The sequence below is a fragment of the Bacillus rossius genome, chromosome 15 (assembly GCF_032445375.1).
Source record: "Bacillus rossius redtenbacheri isolate Brsri chromosome 15, Brsri_v3, whole genome shotgun sequence".
Taxonomy (NCBI): domain Eukaryota; kingdom Metazoa; phylum Arthropoda; class Insecta; order Phasmatodea; family Bacillidae; genus Bacillus; species Bacillus rossius.
The window spans coordinates 16,895,259-16,916,069 of NC_086342.1; the positions used below are offsets into that span (position 1 = coordinate 16,895,259).

Genomic DNA, 20,811 nt, shown 5'->3' on the forward strand with positions numbered 1-20,811 from the left:
TGGGTTGGTACCAGCTGCGCATGCGTCTTTGGTCTACCTCCAGGTTGCCAGTCAGCACGCATGCTTAAACTGTGGGAAGGAACAATGAAATTATTACAAAACAGTGTTATGTGTTTTTTTTTGCACAGTTTCAATCTATTATGCTAAGCAATTAGTCGTCAAGTAATTTCATTATTATTATAAAGTTATCACCTTGGAATTGAACCTCCAATCCGAGTTTTTTTTCCCTAGTAGTTATGGGCCCACCCAACATATAGCGTCACATGTCACGCAAAACCTGGTTTCAGTTCTTAGTATCAAATTCGTCGGAATTTATTAATAACCTCCAATCCGAGTTTTTTTTCTAGTAGTTATGGGCCCACCCAACATATTACGTCACATGTCACGCAAAACCTGGTTTCAATTCTTAGTATTGAGCCCATATTGATAACACTTATTGTTAGTTGAATCACGCTACAGTTCATCGCGGACTGGCGCATCTGACCCTCACTCCAGAAGGAACAGAGCGGCAGGTCGCCTGTCGCAGCAAAAGGTCTGTCGACACTTAGTGGCAGTTTAGGGTGACGATTACGTGGGATTTGGGAATGATTTATACCAAAATGTCACGGCGGCAAGTAATTGCAGAATTTATTACATTCCACGTCTAATTTATGATCTGAAGGAAAAAAAAAATCTTTTCAGTCATCCAGGGAATAGCGATAAAGGTAAATATAAATGTTTTGAGGTTGATGTCGTTGACAAAGAAATTTGGTGTATGTCCGCTATGCCCGTTAGAAGTGAGACTTCGCAGCTAAGAGGGATGGCACATTTTTGGGGCACTTAAATATCTGAACACGCGAATTCATGCTTTGAAAATAGACCTTTCACTTACTAGTGTCTGTCCATGTTTTCGATGGAACCTAGGAATGAATTAATGGGTTGATGATAGATGAAATATGATACATGACCTTATGGGAAGTGTCCCTACAAATTTGTCACAATTCTAATGTTAACACTGGATCCAACCTCAAAGTTTAGAGTTTAGAGTTACAAATTACGAGATGTGAGAGTATTAAAAGTATGAGATAGCATGTAGACGTTTACAAAACTTTTGGAAAATACACGGAAATCACGCGTTTCTGCTGCCGTGCGACCGGCTGTAGAGATGTTTCAGTTCAAAACTTTTTTTTTTAAAGAAACCTTGCGCCATCCAGCAATATTCGTTACATACGTTACACACATCAACTCCGTTTACCATGTGATTCATAATATATCACTCTACCGGTTGTAAAACAGATTCACTTCAATTAAAATATATTTGGAAGAAAAAAAAACTATGTTCATAAGCTGCTTGTCAGCTGTCCCAGAGTAAAGATCAGGTACTTAGCTATCAGACACGTTGCGAAATTTCATTAGTCCATAATAACTAAATTGTTGATCAAAGTCGCATGTATTTCGTGCACTCGTACGCACGGAAAGTTATGCGCTCTACTAAGGTTTTTTGTTTGTTTCAAATGGCGGGCCCTGTTGGAAGCCTCCCCGGAACCGCGGACGTGCCGAGCGAGGGGGGCAGGTGCGCCCCCCGCAGCGGGGGCGGTGACCCGCCCACCTCCAGCTGCCTCCCGGGGGGATATAAGCGGGGGCGGCCGGAGGCGGCCACACAGCCACCCAGCGAGCCGCCGCCGCCTGCGTCCAACGAGGTGAGTCCTGCAAGGTGGGTGCGATCCAAGGACTCCTGGATCCCGGCTCACTTCCCAGTCCCGAAATTTTCGGGATGTAAACTTCCTAAACCCGGGATTTTTTGGGATTGACAAAAAAAAAAAAAAAAAAGAAAGACGTGAAAAATTCATTGGCCCGGAAAGACATCGCCCGTGTTCCAACCAGTCCAGTGCTAATCTTGGTAGTTCCGGGGAACCAAAAGCAAACCAAAAAAAGAATGTTCGGAACTAGCCTTAAAGGGGGGAATCAGGGACCCACCATTTTTTTTCTATAATTCTACTTTCGATCTCCCAAAATTTTCCGGGATGTCAAAGGCATAAAAATAATATCTGTCGGTACTTCCGTACCTTGTTGAAACCAGATATTTTACAAACGGGCTCTTAAGTCTGTAAGCCGCTTCAAAAGGAAACAGCTTATTATATTTCACTCGAACGACCACACGACTATCAAAGAACACAATCACACCAGTTTAAAAATTGTTCATCATTTCAACGAGTAGCCAAAGCTAAGTCCCTAAGCCTCGCCATACTAATATATATGAATATTCAGCGAGGGAGCTTCATTGAAAATACTTGAGGATGCAATGCAAGACGGAGAGGTTAACAAATGGTGTTCAGTGGTCTGGAGACTAAACACGTACATCCCCACGTCACACCCTGGGGGTAAGGGGCGGGAGTTGTGTGTTGTTTGCGCAGCTGAGTGGGGCGACGCGTCTCCGAGCTACTCGAGTGTACCTTCGCGCCGTGTGGGTGTTGGTTAGGTGGACAGAGGGGTGAGGATCGGGAAACAACACCCTCAACCTCGGTGTTGGCCCGAGTGCCCGATCCACGGACCGAGCAGGGAACGGGAAAGGACGGGGTGAGGGGGTAGGTACGAGAGGTTGTCTGATGAAGACGACGCCGACGCCGACGCCGACGCCGCTGCAGAAGATCCGCGGGACGCCCGTCCCAGTCGGCGGTCGGCGTCGGTCGCGGGCGGGCCCGCAGCGGAAGTGGCGAACATGGCGAGCGTCGGCCGGAAGTAGCCAGAGGTGCGAGGTAAGAGACCAGCAGTAGTGAGACAGCCACTGTCGAGCCGAGATCCAGCGGGGAGAGTGTGTAAACTGTGGACTAAACGAGATAGGGATTAAATTGTGGGCATACGATTATTATTACATGAATAAAACTGTATTTAATTGACTGAGCTATCCTTGCGCCCCGTCGCAAACAGCGTCTCACGGTAATATACACACCTACATGTACTCTGCGTATACTCATGTACATACGTTAGAGGTTACACTACATACATGTCTTTTTTTAAATATATATTTATTTAACTGCAACTTTTAGTTTTTAAAAAAAAATTGGTTGTCTGTAAAGTCGGTTTACGGACGATAGTTTAACGTGACAACGTCATAGCAAAACATTGATGAAATGATTGCATACTTTTATGAATAAATTTGAATCATTTTTATTTTAATAATAAAATAATAAATACTTGAAATTATACTAGTAATCAGATTTTCAAAATACAAGAATAATTAACGTTTATTGCCGAAATTGTTGTTGTAATAAGCAATGAAAACCACATAAACTTTTCACTTCACTTTATAACCAGTCGACGAAACAGTTCACGTGTAGATGTAAGTTGAGTGCTGCCGCTGTCTTTCTTCTCCTCGGACGCATAGGCCAATCGAGTGGAAGAGAGATAAGATGCGGCGCAAGCGTACAATGAGCGTAACGGGACACAGCGTAACGGAACAATGTGCGCAACGGGACACTTTTTCGTACGTGCAGCCGGCGTTCATCGATTTATTAGACGTTGTCACGTCAATATTCCTTCAAAGATAGCGCCGCATTGATAGAGAAAAAAAATGTTGAATACATTTTGACGCCAAAGATGGTTCCAACACGATTTTCTTGGCCAAGTCAATTATAGGTATTTATAACGTTATGACTTCAAGTTTATGAAGTGTTTTTTTTCCGGGAGAGTTCATTATATGATGGAGTTTCGGTGTGACAAACCAAATACCCTTTGTGCAACCCGCGATGTTCGCGAAAGTAAAAATGTACGGGTGCATGTTACCACACGCGGGTCCGCCATCTTGAAGACTTCGCCTCGTGGCTTTAGCTGTTTCTGCACGCATGCGCTTTGGACTTTCGAACCTGTTAATCTTTCTGTTGTGTGATGCGCGCGCATTTAATTTCATTTTCCCTGCATACTAAAAATGTTCCCTCAATGCGCCTGAATAAATACTTATAACTTCAATAAACGAATGAACACTCATCTTCAATACGATATTTGAATGATTCTTTGTACTTTAAGTGGTAAAGTTTGATATGAGTAATTATTATGGACATATGCCATTGCTAGTTGACACTGTCTATCATAGAGAAAACCTGAAGAACGGACAAAGTAAGGTGAATAAACAAACACACAGAACACAAGCCATAATTAGCGGATGCCAAGTGTTAAATGTAAAGACAGCACAGAGCATTCAGTGGAAGGGATTAGTCACAACAATTTCACAGCACAGACGAACACAGTTGCAACTGTCTCTTCGTTTGTCAGCCCACTGTTTTTTTTTATGCTGTGATATTGTCCTGTCTAATTACTTCCGCGAAATTCTCTATGCGGTCTTGACATTTAACATCGGCTGATTTTGGTTTGTTTTCTGTGTGATTAGGTATTCATTTTTCTTGGTCTATTCTTCAGGTTTTCTCTATGAATAAACTAGCAATGGCGTATACCTAAGATGGAATAATGATTTACCTCATCTTCGACTCGTCCATTAACGGCACGTAGCATTGTCGGGTATCTTGACTGGAAATTCGACAGTTTTCAAATATGCTACCAATGGTCCACGCATCCTTCTGCTACTGTGTTTCTATTTCTATAACTTCGCTTGGTTGTCACTGTTCAAGAAACTTCAAAGGTCGAATTTTAGGTGACATTCGGGGAAATGAGCACCACTGGTGTTTGAGCACTGTGAAAATTTGGGAAGCCTAAGATGCACATAGAGTTCTGCCATTCCCGATTACACCCGAACATTTCACCTTCGGCCAACCTCGGGTTCATTTATATGTATATTTATATTTATCTGTTTATTTTAATGTAGCTGTACTAACCTAACTAACCGTCCATAGTGTTTTAAAGTGTTTTAATGTAGCTAACCTAACCGACCACTTTTAATATTTGAATTCATTTTTCCTGCGCAAAAATAAAACATATCCCGAAGTTGGCCGAAGGTGAATTGTTCGGGTGTAATCGGGAATGGCAGAACTTTATGTGCATCTTAGGTCTCCCGTGAAATTTGGGACAAGTCACGTGACTCAGACTTTACACAGACAACAGTCCGCCCATCGACTACCAAGGTTTGTGTCACAATTTAGTTTATGCTGCTGTGGCTAAAACACACACAGAGTTTTTTTTATCTGTAAAATTTTAGCTCTTGGTATACGGCATTTAGTAGGAATAATTCGTGATTTTAACGGTATTCGTGTGGAACGGTGCTGCCGTGTGTGGTGGATGGCGCGAACAAAAAATAACAAAGCCAAAGGAAACTTTTTAGTTTTAACTGTTTGATGAATTCAAACAAGATAGGCAGTATTTTTAATACAACTTCCCTGTCAACAATTAAATCCAAAGCCGAGGTATAGAATTTTTTTTCAGGACTTTTTCGCTTTTGTCGGAGCCGTTTCATTTTATAGTTTAAAAATTTCGGTCTGCAAATGGAATGATTCGATAGTCAACGTAGCTGTCCTGGCAGCGAATTCTAGCGGCGGGTGGGGAAAACAGTGTGATTCGCGTCCATAAATTTAGTTGAAAACTCACAATTTGCGTATATTTATCACTGGACATAGCTTTTTTTTTATTTCGTTGAATATTCTTTAGGCCATTTTTCTTAGAGTGCTTGAATTACTTGGCGAGCGATAGCGGGCGACGAGAGACGGACCTCGAGTGCGGAGACTGGTGAGTGGTGCGAGGCGGTGTGTATTGGTGCCAGAGGTGCGAGGTAAGAGACCAGCAGTAGAGAGAGCCACTGTCGAGACGAGCTCCAGCGGGGAGAGTAAACTGTGGACTAATGAAATAGGGATTAAATTGTGGACATACGATTATTATTACACGAATAAAACTGTATTTAATTGACTGAGCTATTCTTTCGGACCTGTTACCTCAACCCATAACAGTATTTCAGGTGAAATGCTGAGATCGTGGAAAAGTGTTTGCTCGAAAAAAGTTATAAAATTACAACACAACTTTAAACTGTATAGTAAAATAAAAAAAAACCTTAAAATATTTTTGAGGTAACACCTCTGTTTTTTCATACATTTCTGTTATGTAGGCTACTTATGGCTTCCCGTCTCCCCCCCCTTTTCCTTATCATGCAAAATTAACATAACGCGAATTTTCAAGTATTTTACTGATACGTCGTTTTGTTGAGACTGCAAAATTATAGGTGTTTTGTATATCGACAAACATATATTGTGGAGAAAAGTAAAGCAATGTAGTGAACACGAACGAAGTGTTTTGAAGTCTGACGAGCAGTACAAATGTGTCACTGATGTTCCACTCACTGTGTCGTTGCAGGTACCTGGTGCTCAGAAGGTGCTCGCAGCAGATCGTGAGAGATGGCAGCTGAAACGAGCTCCCGGCCGCAGTCCTCGTGCGTTCTCGGCAAAGTCCGCCTCGCAGTGGGTGAGTGCATCGGTTTCTCCTGTGTCTATGCAGGTTTTACCTGGGTCACATTAGTTAGCTTTTAAGCTAGACGACCAATGGGGCGTCAGCCATGGCACCAATCGCAGCCATGGCTGGCCAGTAAACCCCAATAGCACATGATGAACGCGCCCTTGTCCTGCGTGGTTAAAAACCCGCATGGTAGAGTGTATAGGCTTCGGCCTGAGACACACTTAGGTCCTCCCCTAACCTGGACCCTCCTCATACACAGAATAATTAAAGCTAGAAAAAAAAATTAAATCGCATCTGCACGGCGCAGCTGCAGTTGCAGTTTCATCCCAGAAGTGTCGAGTGGAGGCGCCCTCTGTAAGGCTATCCCGGGGGTCATTGAACCCACTTGTTCAGAAGTAAAATGTTTTGACTTGAATACGTATTTAAAATTGCTTCCATAGTGGGAGGCAATTAAAAAAAAAACGAATCATAACAAAATCGGGGGATAGAGTTTGGTGTTGCAGCTACATATCTATCATCTCCATCCAATATTTAATTACACCACTGGATAGCTAAAGGAGCAAAGAATTCGTTACTCTTAGTGAGGACTGTGACGCATCGCGCGGGGTGGAGGGGGAAAGCGCCGCCATTTTGAGTTCATTTTGCTGCGTTTCGAGATTTCCATTTAGTAGAAGTTTGGAGAAGCTCGAACTCGGATAACTCGGAGAAGCTACGACGTTCGTTTGAGTTTCAATCGCCAGCTCTCGTCAAAATATATCGATTGCATATATAAACATAATAGAGTAAAATAGCCACAGTAAAAATATATGGTTGTTAAAATAAAAATTAGCGTATTTTACATTTTGTATAGAAAATATTACCTGTTACGTACACGTATTCACGTACAACACACGGCCGTGTACATGACACACAGTCACACCCAATTTTTTTTGACGTGATAACGTCTTATAAATCGACGAACGCCGGCTGCACGCACGAAAAAGCATGACTCATTGTCACGTCCCGCCTGAGCCGAGCGTGCAAGAACCGGCCAACTACCGTGCGAGAAAATCTTCTAAAATATCAAGCAGGTGAAGGCGGGCTCTTTAAAAGCAACAATTTTAAAATTTTGATGTAACGTTATCACGTAAAATTATCGTCCGTAAACCGACTTTACGGACAACTCATTTTTTTTTAAATTTTTATAAACAGTTGAATGTCTGGCTGTATTCCTGACGACCAGGGCCAGATTTAGGGGAGGGCAATCGGGGTGAAAGCCCCGGGGCCTCCACAAACGGAGGGCCCCCACAAACCGAGGTCCCCCACAATAGAGACTTCGGAAAAAAAATCTTTGAAATTCCGACAAGTAAACACTAGTAAACATATTTTCCTTTGATATTCTTTTTCCGCTGTTTTACATTTACCTACAGTACTTTGTACATACATGATTATATTATTGTTAAATATTAACAGAAATATTCATAAACACTAAAATTTAATTTCATGTAATTCTTGTCTCCGATTATATTTATGTATGTTTTTTTAAATACTAAGAGAATCTACTTGATTTCACAATAAATTATTTATTGGAAAACTCGACTGGAAAACAATTGTTCATTATATTTGGAAAATAATTTGGGGCCAGGGGGCCTCCGCTCCTCTGTTGCCCCGAGGCCTCCAGACCTCTAAATACGGCCCTGCTGACGACGTGCGAAGGCAGGAGGCGGGTGTGTGCTTCCCTGACCGGCCGCGCGCGTGTCCGCAGCGCTGGCGGCGCTGGCGGCCCTGCTGGGCAGTTGCGGGCCGGCGCGCGCCGACGACGGGGGATTCTTCCTGAAGGCGGCCAAGTCCCTGCCGAGGATCGGCCGGCGCGGGGACCTGGACTTCTTCCTGAAGGCCGCCAAGTCCGTGCCGCGCATCGGCCGGCGGGGCTTCACCGCGGTGAGCATCCGCATCCGCATCCGCGTCCGCCTTCAGACACGTAGCATCCGCCGTGCTCACCGGGTTGTGTTGTCCCATAACTAGGGACACCTGCATTTCGCGGATTCAATTTCATGTCAAGGTATTTCACAAAACACTCTAGCTTTTTCTAAGAGTCATGGCAAATTGTGAGGGTGCAGCAGTTACGGTGACCACATTCTCATGGGCGCCCTGTCAAGAGCGGGACGACGCCTCTCACCGACCTCAGCCAATAACCACAGGAGAAAAGCTACAGTATTTTGTGAAACACCTTGACACGAAAGATATTCGCGAAATACAGGTGTCCCTACCCATAACCTGATTGCGTGTACGGCGTGATCCGTTACCCACGCCCATGGCAGTCCCCGAGGCTTGTAAGAGCGCAGGGTTACCAGGCACTCACCTACTCCCCCTTACATTCCTTAACCTCCCCTCCCTAGACGAAGACTCTCTCCCTTACTCGCCTTCACCTCCCATCCCAAAAGCCTCTGACTCTCTCACCCTTACTCGCTTTCATCTCCCCTTGGTCTCTGATGGACCTTCTTACTCGCCTTACCTTACCCCCAACCACTTGCCTACTCCTCCTCCTTACATTTTTATCTCCCCTCCCCAAACGAAGACTGTCTCCCTTACTCGCCTTCACCTCCCATCCCAAAGGCCTTTGACTCTCTCACCTTTACTTGCTTTCCCCTCCCCCCCTTGGTAATTTAAGAAACCCTTCTTATGCACCTTCCCCTCCTCTGCCTTAAAACACCCTGTTTGCCCTGTAAGAAATACCACAAACAAAGTACTTATACATATATACAGGGATATAGGAAACTCCCGTAGAGCTAAAGCTATGAGGGGTCCAAGATATTCTATCTTTCTTTCTTACCCTGGCATTTATGCTGTGTGCTGTACCGGTACCTCCAACAGTTCCCATGTTTCACGTACGCAAAAATAACCCACAGCCACGTGTATCACAAACTGTTTCCTGGCAACTGGTTTCCACAGGAAACTTTTGTGGAAAAAAAAATGTACAGAGAACTTTATTTTCCTGTGCACTATTCGCGCAGTTGCACCCGTCTGACCGTATGATATCCGAGCATGTTTTTATATTTTTATTTTTCTGACACGTTATCTGTAGCAACTAGCCGCACTGATACGTCTGGTGCATCTGGCTCGCACAAAAAAAAAATTTATAAAAAAAACTAGCTGCAGTACCCGGTGTTTCCCGGGCTGAACACGGGGCGATATATACTGTCAGCGAGTTAGCGCAAAATGGATAGCGCTATATGACAGTGTGGTTGACATAGAGAAATTACTTATGACCTATGATTTTCTGTTTACGTATGGAGATCGGTTATCTGTCTATTTTTATCCCCTCCGCGACAGCGTTAGAGTAACGGAAACATTAAACGTGAGAACCTCGTATAAGAAGTATAACTTCAATAACTTCATCCATGACAACAAACCGTGAAAGATTAGGCCATAGTTTTCTAATCAAAAACCACGTGAAAATGGTTATGTTCACAATATTAAATTTTTCAGTAATTTACGGGTTCACAATTTTCACAGTATTATTATATTGTTATCATAATTTACGAAGGGCACTCAGATGATATTCTGAGAAAAAAATTACTGCTCAACAGCTCAGCAATCATTCATTTGGGTTGGAGACTCCGTGTTATCTTGAGAGTAACCATTATTATCACAGTAGTAAATCGTGTTGTGGATATCACACATTTATTTTGCCGTCACCACATGTGAGATAAACATGATGAGTGTTCATCATACATACATTGTATTAAAAGCATTACTTTACAAATACTATTTTATTCAATAGTTTAAAAATATTGTAAAGGAAAAACACATATTAAAAAAATATTTTTACCTGGTTTGGTTCATAATCACAATTATTATGGTATGCTGTACAGGAATTATGGTGTGTTTAGGTGGAAATTATCGTATCATTTCTGTAAAACAGTAAACAATTATCGTGTGCTGACTGTGGTGTAGTGAGAAATTATCTTACGCTGTACACGGAGAAGGGAGAAAAAAATTGTGGTGAAATAAGGAACCACCCCAAAATTTAACTGGGAGTGATTTAGGGTAACCCACGTGTTTCCGAAATGCCTCTGAGTAGTCTCACTTCATCGTTTGTAATTATTTCTTAGCCTTAGACAATAGCAACGTGAATATCCTAAAAGTTTGTTCCAGTGGATGTTCAAAGTTGTTTATCTCCCGATTTTTTTTCTAGATGCTCTTTTTTTTTTTAATTTTTTTATGTTTTTAATATTGGCGATCGTTCGTACGTGACGCTGGCGAAACGCCGGGGCCGCCACCCCCTTCTCACGGGGCGGGTGTTCCTCTGGTTGCAGGCGGAGGGCCGCGACTTCGGGGACAAGCCGTGGTACCGCACCATGGACACCGTCATCAGACCGTCCCGGCGGTCGGACCCTGGTGAGTCTCCCGAGGTCTCGCGCAGCCCCTGCGAGGGGTCCCGGCTGAAGATAGACACCGTGCCAACTGCCAAAGGCCACAGGAAAAAAAAATTCAGGAGAGATAAAAAAAGTATTAAAAAATGGTTGCATAGCCATCTTCAAAATATCCAGTAGAGGTATAAAAAAATTACCATATTTAATGCGATCCATAAAAAACTAAACTAGACGAAGTTAGTTCAAACTTGGATTGTAACAAAAATGGCTACTAAAAAAAAATCCTCATCGATAGTCATAATCTTGAACTTTGCACTTTTCGTTACGCTCTGATGAGTCGTAAGTCGCCTCGACTTACCCTACAACCTATAAAGAATTTTCACTTACAAATGTTTTTAAAAAAGTTTTATTTTAGTAGAGAAAATTATATTATCAATATGGATAGACCTATATATATAATATATATATATATATATAATAACATGTTCAGCTCACTCACTTCCTACTAAGGCGACACGGGGTTCAATTCTCAAGGGATAAAACCTAGATTTTTCTTTTCGCAAGTGGGAAAACGTGATGGACATTGCTGTGAGCCGAATTTTCTCGAACCAATGCGTTCCATCGCTTCTTTGTTCACATTGCTTCACCATTCATCACTTTTAATGACCTCAGAGTCGACAGAACATTAAGAGGGTAGTGGTACCCTATATTATTATTTTTCTACAGTTACGTGTTTTTGCTCACAATATTAAATAGCATCGTAATATAGCCCTCAGTGACTGTCTTTATAAATTTTTCATAGATTCAATAAATGTATATTTAATTGCAAATTAATATTTCAATATTAGCATAAATTGAGAGCATTAAGTAGTAGTGTTGTCTACAATTTCAAATTAACTGTTCGTAAGTAGCCTTTGTCGAAAAAATATTCATTTTTAAAGAAAAGGTACTTATAAATAAAAACAGAACGGTTTTCCCAATACACTTGATAACTGAGATATTTTACAAGCCAGGCAAACCTTAATAATTAGTTCTTTTGCCTGACTAATTCTATGATGGTTACATATAGCAGTTAAATATTTGTGTGTCCTCGGCGGGAAACGCATACAACTACTCTTTCCGAAGGTTTTTTTTTTTTTAAGAAATATCTGGAATTATATAACAAAACATGACATTTGAAGTTTTTTTGTTTTCAGTTTAATTGAAAGTGTGTAATGAAGGCATTTTTCGAATATTAAATTTTAGAAATAATTTCGTAAAATAAGATTTTAGTTATGACTGTTTATTTAAATTTTAACAAATGACAGATAACAAGTATTGTTTAATTGAAAACATTTTAATGGACATATTGCTGGTTTTAATTGTATGCCATAGAGAATGGACGAGAAAGATGAATACACTTAACACACAGAGAAAGAACCAAAATCAGCGGATGTCAAATGTGTGAACGCATTGTCGTGTTCGTCTCTGTCGTTTGTTACTGTATTGTCAAGTTCGTCTTTGTTCTGTATTTTATGTTCTTGTTACAACTGTCCTATCGTTGTGAGCCATTGCGATCGTATGTGCCATGATGTTTATTTCCAACTTATTCCTTCTGTGATGTAAATGTGTTCAAACGTTTGACATCTGACTGATTTGATTATGTGTTTGTGTATTCATCTTCCTTGTCCATTCTTGTGGTTTCTTTATGGCATACAGAGAAAACCCATCAATGGCGTAAGTCCATCAAAATGTTTAAAATCATTCTTCCCCGTTGCAAGAGTGACTTAAAGAAGTAGCATAAATCTGGCGGGAAAACGTTAACTATGGAACACAGAATGTAGTTCTTGTAGGGTCGTTACCACAACGCCGAAATACCACAACGCCGAATGTACAATAACACCGAATACCATAACACCGAATGTCAAATTGACCGCAACGCCGACATCTAGAAAACTGCTGTGTACCAAAATGCCGGAATACAGTATCGCCGAAAAATGTTGCTGCGGGGAAGGGGGGGGGGGGAAGGGTGCACAGGAGCAAAATGAAAAACAACTGAATGAATTTGTGTGCTAACCTTACCTAACCTAACCTTTGTGGCAGTCCTGCATTTACATTTTTCGGCGTTAATGTATTTCGGCGTTGTGGTAACTCGGCGTTGTGGTACACAGCAGTTTTCTAGCTGTCGGCGTTGAAGTCAATTTGGCATTCGGCGTTATTGTACGTTCGGCGTTGTGGTATTTCGGCGTTGTGGTGCGTCCCCGTTCTGGTGCGTCCCCGTTCTTGTACAGTGAAGGATCTGTACAAATCGTCCTGGATGCCACACGTGTGCGCGCAGACCCAGAGCTGACCTGGGACAACCTGGACGAGGCTCTGGAGGCGAGACCCGAGCTGCTGCAGCTGCTGTCCAAGGACGCCGGCCTGATGCCCCGGGACGGACCCGACTACGGCCGCCAGCGCCGCCGCGCCGCGGGCGACCGGGAGCTGCCCGAGGCGCGCCTGCAGCCGGAGGTGTGAACGGCGAGGACACAGGACGACGTCCCCTTCCCCTTCCTCCCCACCGGGCCTCTGACACGCACCCTTACTCGCCTTCCCCTTCTCCCCAGCCACTGACCTACTCCCCCCTCCTAGCATTCCTTAACCTCCCCTCCGCAGTCGAAGACTCTCTCCCTTACTCGCTTTCACCTCCCGTCCCTCTCTCACCCTTACTCGCTTTCATCTCCCCAGCCACTTCACCTACTCCCCCCTCCTAACATTCCTAAACCTCCCCTCCGCAGTCGAAGACTCTCTCCCTTACTCGCTTTCACCTCCCGTCCCTCTCTCACCCTTACTCGCTTCCATCTCCCCTTGGTCTCTGACGGACCTTCTTACTCGTCTTCCCCTTCTCCCCAGCCACTGACCTACTCCCCCTCCTAATATTCCTTAACCTTCCCCTCCGCAGTCGTAGACTCTCTCCCTTACTCGCCTTCACCTCCCATCCCTCTCTCACCCTTACTCGCTTTCCCCTCCTTCCTCTTGGTCGCTGACGAACTCTTATTACGCACCTTTCCCTACTCTACCCGAGTCCGCAACCCACACAACCTTATATCCGAACATGTAGCTCATAATAGGTTGCCAAAATTGATCACCCTAAAAATATTTAGTATTGGCCAACATTCCTAAACATGTAATGGAAGTTACTCACATGTTTAATTGGATTGGAACTACAAAATGAATATTTTTTTGAAAAACTAAATTATTGCTGGTACTGAACCTTGGTAACCTATCACACACCCGTTACTCAAATTTAATTAATTCCTAATATTTTCTCAGTGTTATTAAATATGTCTCTACTCTTTTAACGTGTTGTTTGTTTGCTGTAGGTGTGATACTGGTTTTGTTGCAAGTTAAAATTTTGTGCAGTTGTTTGGCAGGAATGGTTGTCAGAAGTCGAGTTCACGACGTCCAGTTATGAACTCACTTTAAGTGAGCTCACGTATGTGAAATGCTTGTCATTAAAGTTTTACGTCTTCTAAGCAACACATGCATCAACTTCCAAGGAAAATCGGGTGAACTCAATGATAAATTAAACAGTTATCGTCACTGAAATAGCCAAAAGGTTTTTCACTGATCCGAAATTAACGTTTTTAGTTAATTGTCAATGTAATTTATTCCATTCGGAGCAATTTTCACTATTTAAAACGTAGTGTTCAGATGCAGTCACTATTCCCCGATACATCACACATAGCTGCGGAATTCGAATTAATTTTGGTATTAATTTTTTTCCAAATAAACTATTTTCAGGGCGTTGCAACTAATATTAAAAAATTAAAATCAATTTCTAGTTGTTTTGCCTGGGTCTACAATATTCTGAAGGAAAGATTCTTATTGAAGTTCTAAAACTGTCCGCGATGCGCTCACAAATAGAAATTTCTTCTACATTATTGCGATGGATATCGAACATCGTGTATTATTCTATAGTGCATTCCCACTAACTTAAATACTTTCATAAACTTCAGAAAATATCTAACCACTACAGCAATATCTAATATACCTCAAAGCCAGGCATACACCCACTGCGGATGACAACATCTTGGATAAGTAGGTTCATATTATTAATACATTTTTGCCAAAGTAAAATAAATCAAGGACTGTATGTGTACAACTATGCTGTAATCAACACTATATGTAAATACACACAACAATTTCTTCAGTGGGCTAAATTTTATTTCACTCAAGAAGCAAGATGAAACAAGTAAAAAAAAAATATATATACAGTAGTAATATTAGTGGCCGAAAATACATTTGCCAGCAATGTTAGTTTAATTATATTTATTTCATATTTATATTTAATTGTCATGTTGATTTAAAAAGAGGTAATGGGTATGATGTAGTAAACTTTGTAGTTTTTTGTAATGTTTAACTGATTGGATTTGAATAAAATTAATTTGGACAAGATTTCTGCAATTGAATTTTATTTCGAAAGGAAATCGAAGTGTTTAATTTGCTGATATGTTTTTCTCTTCAGAAACGGATCGATTTAAAGGCAGTACTATCATTACCTAAAATTCCGGCGATGTCAGTATGAAATGTATTTTTTAATTTGACATCTCCAACACTATCATTGATTTAGTATTTAATTTAAGATTTTGAAAATGCCTATTTGCAAACAGTTGTTTGAATAGCTTTCCAGTATTAGCTGCGCATATTAAGCATGGTAAAACAAAACAAAAAAGCCGAAAGTGAAATAACAAGGTTAACTTTTCTGTGGCTTTAAAACCAAATAAATAAAATGTTATACAATAAATTCATGCTTGTAAGCTCACACATATTTGAACTAAACACACACTTTTAATATCTAACATTTATTTCAAAATAACTTTACCATCGACATAATTATTTACTAGTGTATTTACTAGTATATAATTATCGTACAGCGGGACTGTAAGTTCGTTTGCAGAAAATAAACTAAAATATTGCAAGACTAGTTATACAAATTATATTTCACTGTTATGAAATTACACAATTCATGTTGTACGAAGAACATAAGAATACATAAATTTGTTCGTTACCGAGGTCAGATGTTACTGCACGTACTGCACGTGTTATTGACACACGGAACTACAGTAAACTAGTGGAATAACATGATGTCAGTTTTAAAAAGACTGCAAGTATCCGCTCTACCACTAAGGTTCTGGGGTAGAGCGCCTGCCTTGTGACTTGTAGGACCCGGGTTCGCGCCCCGGCTCCTCCAAGGCGGATTGCCCAGACAAAATGGTGGCATTTTCTCTGGTAGGAATACAATCCCTTGTAACAAGTCAGGCGACCAAAGAAACGGTGGGTGGAACAGAAAAAAACCTTCCAGGTGGCTTCCATATGGAGAGCCCGTTTCTTTTCTTGGGCTCCCCATGCGGTGGCCATTCCGGGGGTTTCTCCGGGAGAACGGAATTTTGCAAAAATGTTTTTTTTTTGTAGTTTTGTAGCGTTTTAATTTTTAGTAACTGTAGCATTAACATTCCAACATGTTATAAATAAAGCTCAAACAAACATTTAAAACATTAAAATATTTTTTCTTTTGTACATACAATATTTGAATTAAGTGTGTATCAGTCAGTGAGGATAGTTATCTTGTTTTAATTTTTTTTAAATAATCATAAGCCGCTTTTCAAGCCTCCAAAATATTTGTGTATGAAAACGAAAATATTTGTCTCAAAATTTGAATTTTTCCTTCGGAATAAGGAATATTTTGTGACTTTTTGGACGATTTTTTCTCTCGTAATTCTAAGACAGCAGTCAGCCATTGACTTGCTTCTCACTACTCAGTCTGCAGCACGTGTCAGCTTCGGCTATTAAAAACTACTATCGTGATTACTTTAACAGTATTATTACAGTTGAAGTTATTTTCAGAAATTAATTCAATATTAAACGCCAAGTACTTCAAAGGAATAAACTATTCTAAGCAACCAGTTCTACAACTATACAAATTAAATACATCTTATGCTTTAACGAAATAAAATTTTGGATAATTTTCGGTTCCCATCCATCCCACTGAAGTGCTGACAAATATTTGGGGATAGTAATTTGCCAAAAATATATTTGGAAAATAAATGTAAATATTTTGCCACTGCGACAAAATTCGCGGGGGTTGTGGAACTTTGTTGAATTTTTAAACATCAACCTAGACACTCAGAGTTCCGTCTTAAATACTTTCTCGATTATTTACAACTAAATTTTTGTTCAGCTTCAACTTCAAAGACTTGGGAAGTGCTTCAGACCATAGGACGTATAAAGGTTTTCAACTATTTTTTTTTTCTCACGCTGAACCTGGAGCAGTCCGAACTGACAGCTCGGACTTATCAGTCGGAACTGCCACGTGTGTTCAAGGACGATGGACTGATTCGTCGGAACTGACGGCTTCCCATCAAATCGGACTGTGGGCACTCAAGCTGTGTGTGGGAACATCGTCTCGCCAGTACAAACAATCAGTCCATCAGCTGATTGTAATGGCAGATATCTGTTTATACTCTTTGGTTGCTTTGCTATTTTTTCCCCCTCCTTTGATGTGTAAACATCTTAGCTCTCGGCATACGGCATTAAGTAGGATCTATTTCGTGAAAATGGAACGGAAGTCGATGAACGGAGATGTGTAACCAAGATGGCGGACCCACGTGTAGCAACATAGACCCGTATATAGTCACTTTCGTAAATGTTATGGGACATTCCAAACGTTTATGTGTGCCAAATGTAACTTTATGACAGTGAAACTACTCTGTAATATATTTGGTAAACTAAAATAGTCATATTAAAAACCAAGATATTTAGAAAATTGATATTACAATAAAAATTTATATTCTCTTTCTTAATTCCTATTAGGCTCAGTAGCACAGTGATATAGCACGCGGTTATTGACCTAAAAGGACGTGGTTAAAACCTCATCACTGGAACATTTTTTTAAAACTTTATTATATAATAATGTTGGATCAGCTCAATGAGGTATTTTTCTTACCGTTTCTAATAGTTAACAGTTTTTTTTTTTCGTGTTGCTATCTGCGCGTGATGGTTGAAAGCAACGTTTACGATTCAGGCTGCGAATTCTGGTGGCGGGCCCTGAAAGTAAGGATGTATTATTTGGAAAGCGAATCTTTATTTATCTGTATATTTATGACGCTCTGAATTCTACGAAAAATTTCGTGTCCGCGTTTGGTATTGTAAGTTTATTTTTTTTTGCAACGTGAACTACAAGAGTACACGTGAATATGCTCGTTACCGAGCTGACTTTTTTTTGTTCCGACTTAAAGCGTAACTACAAGCGGAACCAATGTTTCTTCCCTAGTCAACGATGAAACGATGCATTCCACACAGCAACAGCAATCACAAGACTGATCGTTAGGCGAATGTACCTACATATTTTTCACGAAAAAAAAAAAAAAAAAATTTCAAACTCCCATTTAGACTGCAAGGCGGATTTTCTTCCTTGTTGATTGGCGGCCGTCTGCTGGAGGAACAACTGCCTTATTCGACCGGGCCATTCATGGACGAGTTTGCTCCCGCGCTGGATGGCTGCGACCGGCGTTGTAAACAGACGTGCCTAGTGATCAAGGCATACGGACGGCGCTGCAGTGTTTCCGCGAGAGACGCATGTCCCTGGTGATCGCGTGTGCTAGGCAAGTGTAGCCTCGAGGCAAGTGAGGGCAGATGAGGTGACCTCGGCGGGGTTTAAGGAGGTGACTTGATGTAAGTTTTTGGACATACGCCATTGCTAAAAAAAAAATGGCGTAATGGCCATGGCGTATGTCGTATGTCGTATGTCCAAAAACTTACATCAAGTCATGCACTCCCATTGCACAAATCTTTCAAAGAGTTTAAGGAGGTGCCTCCCATTTGAGGTCAAGATTTTACATTTACAGTAATTACAGATGAACTTGTGGACTTTTTTTTTCAATTGTTTAACTTTCACGAAATGGTTCCATTAAAAACTCATTTCGTGTTACTCGTTACTCGTCAAAATCGTAACAAATTTGAGAATTTGGGAAATTCTGGGTAAAATTAATTATTATTTTCTGAAGTAGCCTGTAGAATTACAGCCAAACCTAAAAAAAATTTCAGTTCTGCAATAAACCCCAAAAACGTTAAAAAAAAATTGTGTAACTTTGGCAGCTAATGATGCAAAAAGTATGCGCTGTGTATATATTTTTTCCATTTCGTGAAAGTTGAAAAAAATTGGGAAAGTCTAAAAGTCGATCAGTGATTAATATAAATATAAAATCATGACCTGAAACGGGAGGCACCTCCTTGAAGAGGCTTCGTTGCCGCGGCGGAGGACGGACGTCGGGAGGCGTCGATCGTCGCCAGTGTTACGACGCTACGGCGTCTGCGAGAACTGGCCTAAGACGTCGCAGCGCGCCGACCCGTCGGAACGGAACACCGAGAGACGACATCGAAGCAGCGGACGGTGGGGAGACCTCCACGGTGCAGAAGAAAAAAGGTAAGGTAACGTAGATTGCTTCATTATACATATTGCGATAAGGCATGCCTGCGATAGCCATATGCAAGAGAAGCCGTTGCCCCGTTTCACTAGGCCATTCAGATTGAACTGTTTGTCATGGAAATTTTTTTTTCCAAGAAATAAAATTAAGAAAAAAACAAAATTTCAAAACACAAACGCACGCCTACGTAAATTAACTATGACTACACTCTAAAAAAAAATTTGTACTTTTACAAGGGAAATTCTTTGGAAACCCTGTTGCCAAGGATATTTTCTTGCAAAACTACAAGGCAGAGTCTTGCAAAATCGCACATGGTACAAAGCTCTGCCTTGTAGTTTTACAAGTAATACCCTTGGCAACAGGGTTTCCAAGGACTTTCCTTGTAAAATATACAAAAATTTCTTTCAGTGTAGAGACAATGTGCGTAACGGGACACTTTTTCGTGCGTGCAGCCGGCGTTCATCGATTTATTAGACGTTGTCACGTCAAAAACGCGGGTGACGTCGTAGAAAAAGGACCGACCTCTCGTGCCCTGCCGGCCGACTGCCGAACTGTCGTCTGGCGGCCCTGGATTCGTGAGCGGGGGCCCCGGTTCGCGACGCTAGCGTCGTCGGGAGTTGACGTCACGACCAATCGGCTTTCAGAATCGCCGAGCGGCGCGTGGCATCACGTCCTAGGACCGTCCCTATTGTAGCAAGGCCTTGATTCTATCGCACCGCCGCCGCCGCCGCCATTATTCTCGTTGACAATGTCCGTTCTCCCCTCCCCAGGTTCCCCGTCATGAAGGGGGTGTAGGGGAGGAAACAAGCTGTTCTATTCCCCTCCACCTCTCCTTCCATAAAAACCAATCTTTGGCGCAAGGTGTATTTTTTTGTGTGCCGCAGGTGTCTTTGTGACGCCGAGAATTACCCACCGGACAATGAACGACGTCCAAAAAAGTAAGAGCCGGGTTTGGTAGAAGTGAAGTTGTTCCCTTCCCCCCCCCCCCCCAATCCGCACAACCACTCTTTTTTTCTTCCCTATCCCAACGTACTTTAACCTCTTCCCAGATGACCCGAGTGCATTTATTGGCTAATTCCAGCAATCCCTCGCCCTTATTAACGGAAATGTCCGGTCTCGCGGGGACCAGACAGGGCAATTTCGGACTTCTTATTAAACCCGTCCGGCTATTCATGTTCTGGTCATTTTTTTCCCCTCTCTCTCTCTCATACTTGTGACTTCCCTCCCCCCATCTTTCACCCACTTCTTCTTCTCTCCCGCGCAATCTGTTTTGCGGTGACAGGCCACAACACACAGGCGGAGACGCGGCGCTCGCTAGACACACACACGATTCTTGCGCTCCGTATTTTTATATTAAATGGCGGCGTAAATGTGTGTGATTGTACGCGTTCCATATGTCGGATGGTCAAGGTGGATGGGCGAGGGGGGGGGGGAGGGTAGTGTGTGGGGTGGAAAGCCCATTTACGAGTTATGGGGGAGAATTCTCTCCCCCCCCCCCCCCCCACAACCCAAACCAAACCCTCGTGCGTAATTTATTTCCCTTCGCCGCTCGTAATGTCGCCGCGAAAGTCGCGACGAAGCGGCCTTTGAGGCAGCCGGCGTGTTCCGACAGTTGTAGGAGTCGGGGTACATGTGGGGCACAATGG

At 42.0% G+C, this 20,811-nt stretch overlaps 1 protein-coding gene across 2 annotated transcripts; it reads left to right on the top strand.

The window, feature by feature from the left end:
- Positions 1 to 1,644: 1,644 nt before the first annotated feature.
- Positions 1,645 to 15,137, top strand: LOC134539397 (uncharacterized). Of its 2 annotated transcripts, none has more exons than XM_063381397.1 (5): positions 1,645 to 1,679; positions 6,268 to 6,375; positions 8,111 to 8,286; positions 10,665 to 10,746; positions 13,039 to 15,137. In XM_063381397.1, exons 2-5 carry the CDS (start codon positions 6,309 to 6,311, stop codon positions 13,215 to 13,217), a joined length of 504 nt encoding a protein of 167 aa, XP_063237467.1. In that variant the 5' UTR covers positions 1,645 to 1,679; positions 6,268 to 6,308; the 3' UTR covers positions 13,218 to 15,137. The 2 variants fall into 2 exon arrangements, with proteins under 2 accessions (XP_063237467.1, XP_063237466.1); XM_063381396.1 differs by lacking the exon at positions 1,645 to 1,679 and adding an exon at positions 2,675 to 2,735.
- The last annotated feature ends 5,674 nt before the right edge of the window (positions 15,138 to 20,811 follow it).

Coding starts and splice junctions, on each gene's coding strand:
- LOC134539397 (XM_063381397.1), top strand. CDS start 6,309: ATGGCAGCTGAAACGAGCTCCCGGCCGCAGTCCTCGTGCGTTCTCGGC. Junction 8,287..10,664: donor GCCGGCGGGGCTTCACCGCG/GTGAGCATCCGC, acceptor CTCTGGTTGCAG/GCGGAGGGCCGCGACTTCGG. Junction 10,747..13,038: donor GTCCCGGCGGTCGGACCCTG/GTGAGTCTCCCG, acceptor GTGTGCGCGCAG/ACCCAGAGCTGACCTGGGAC.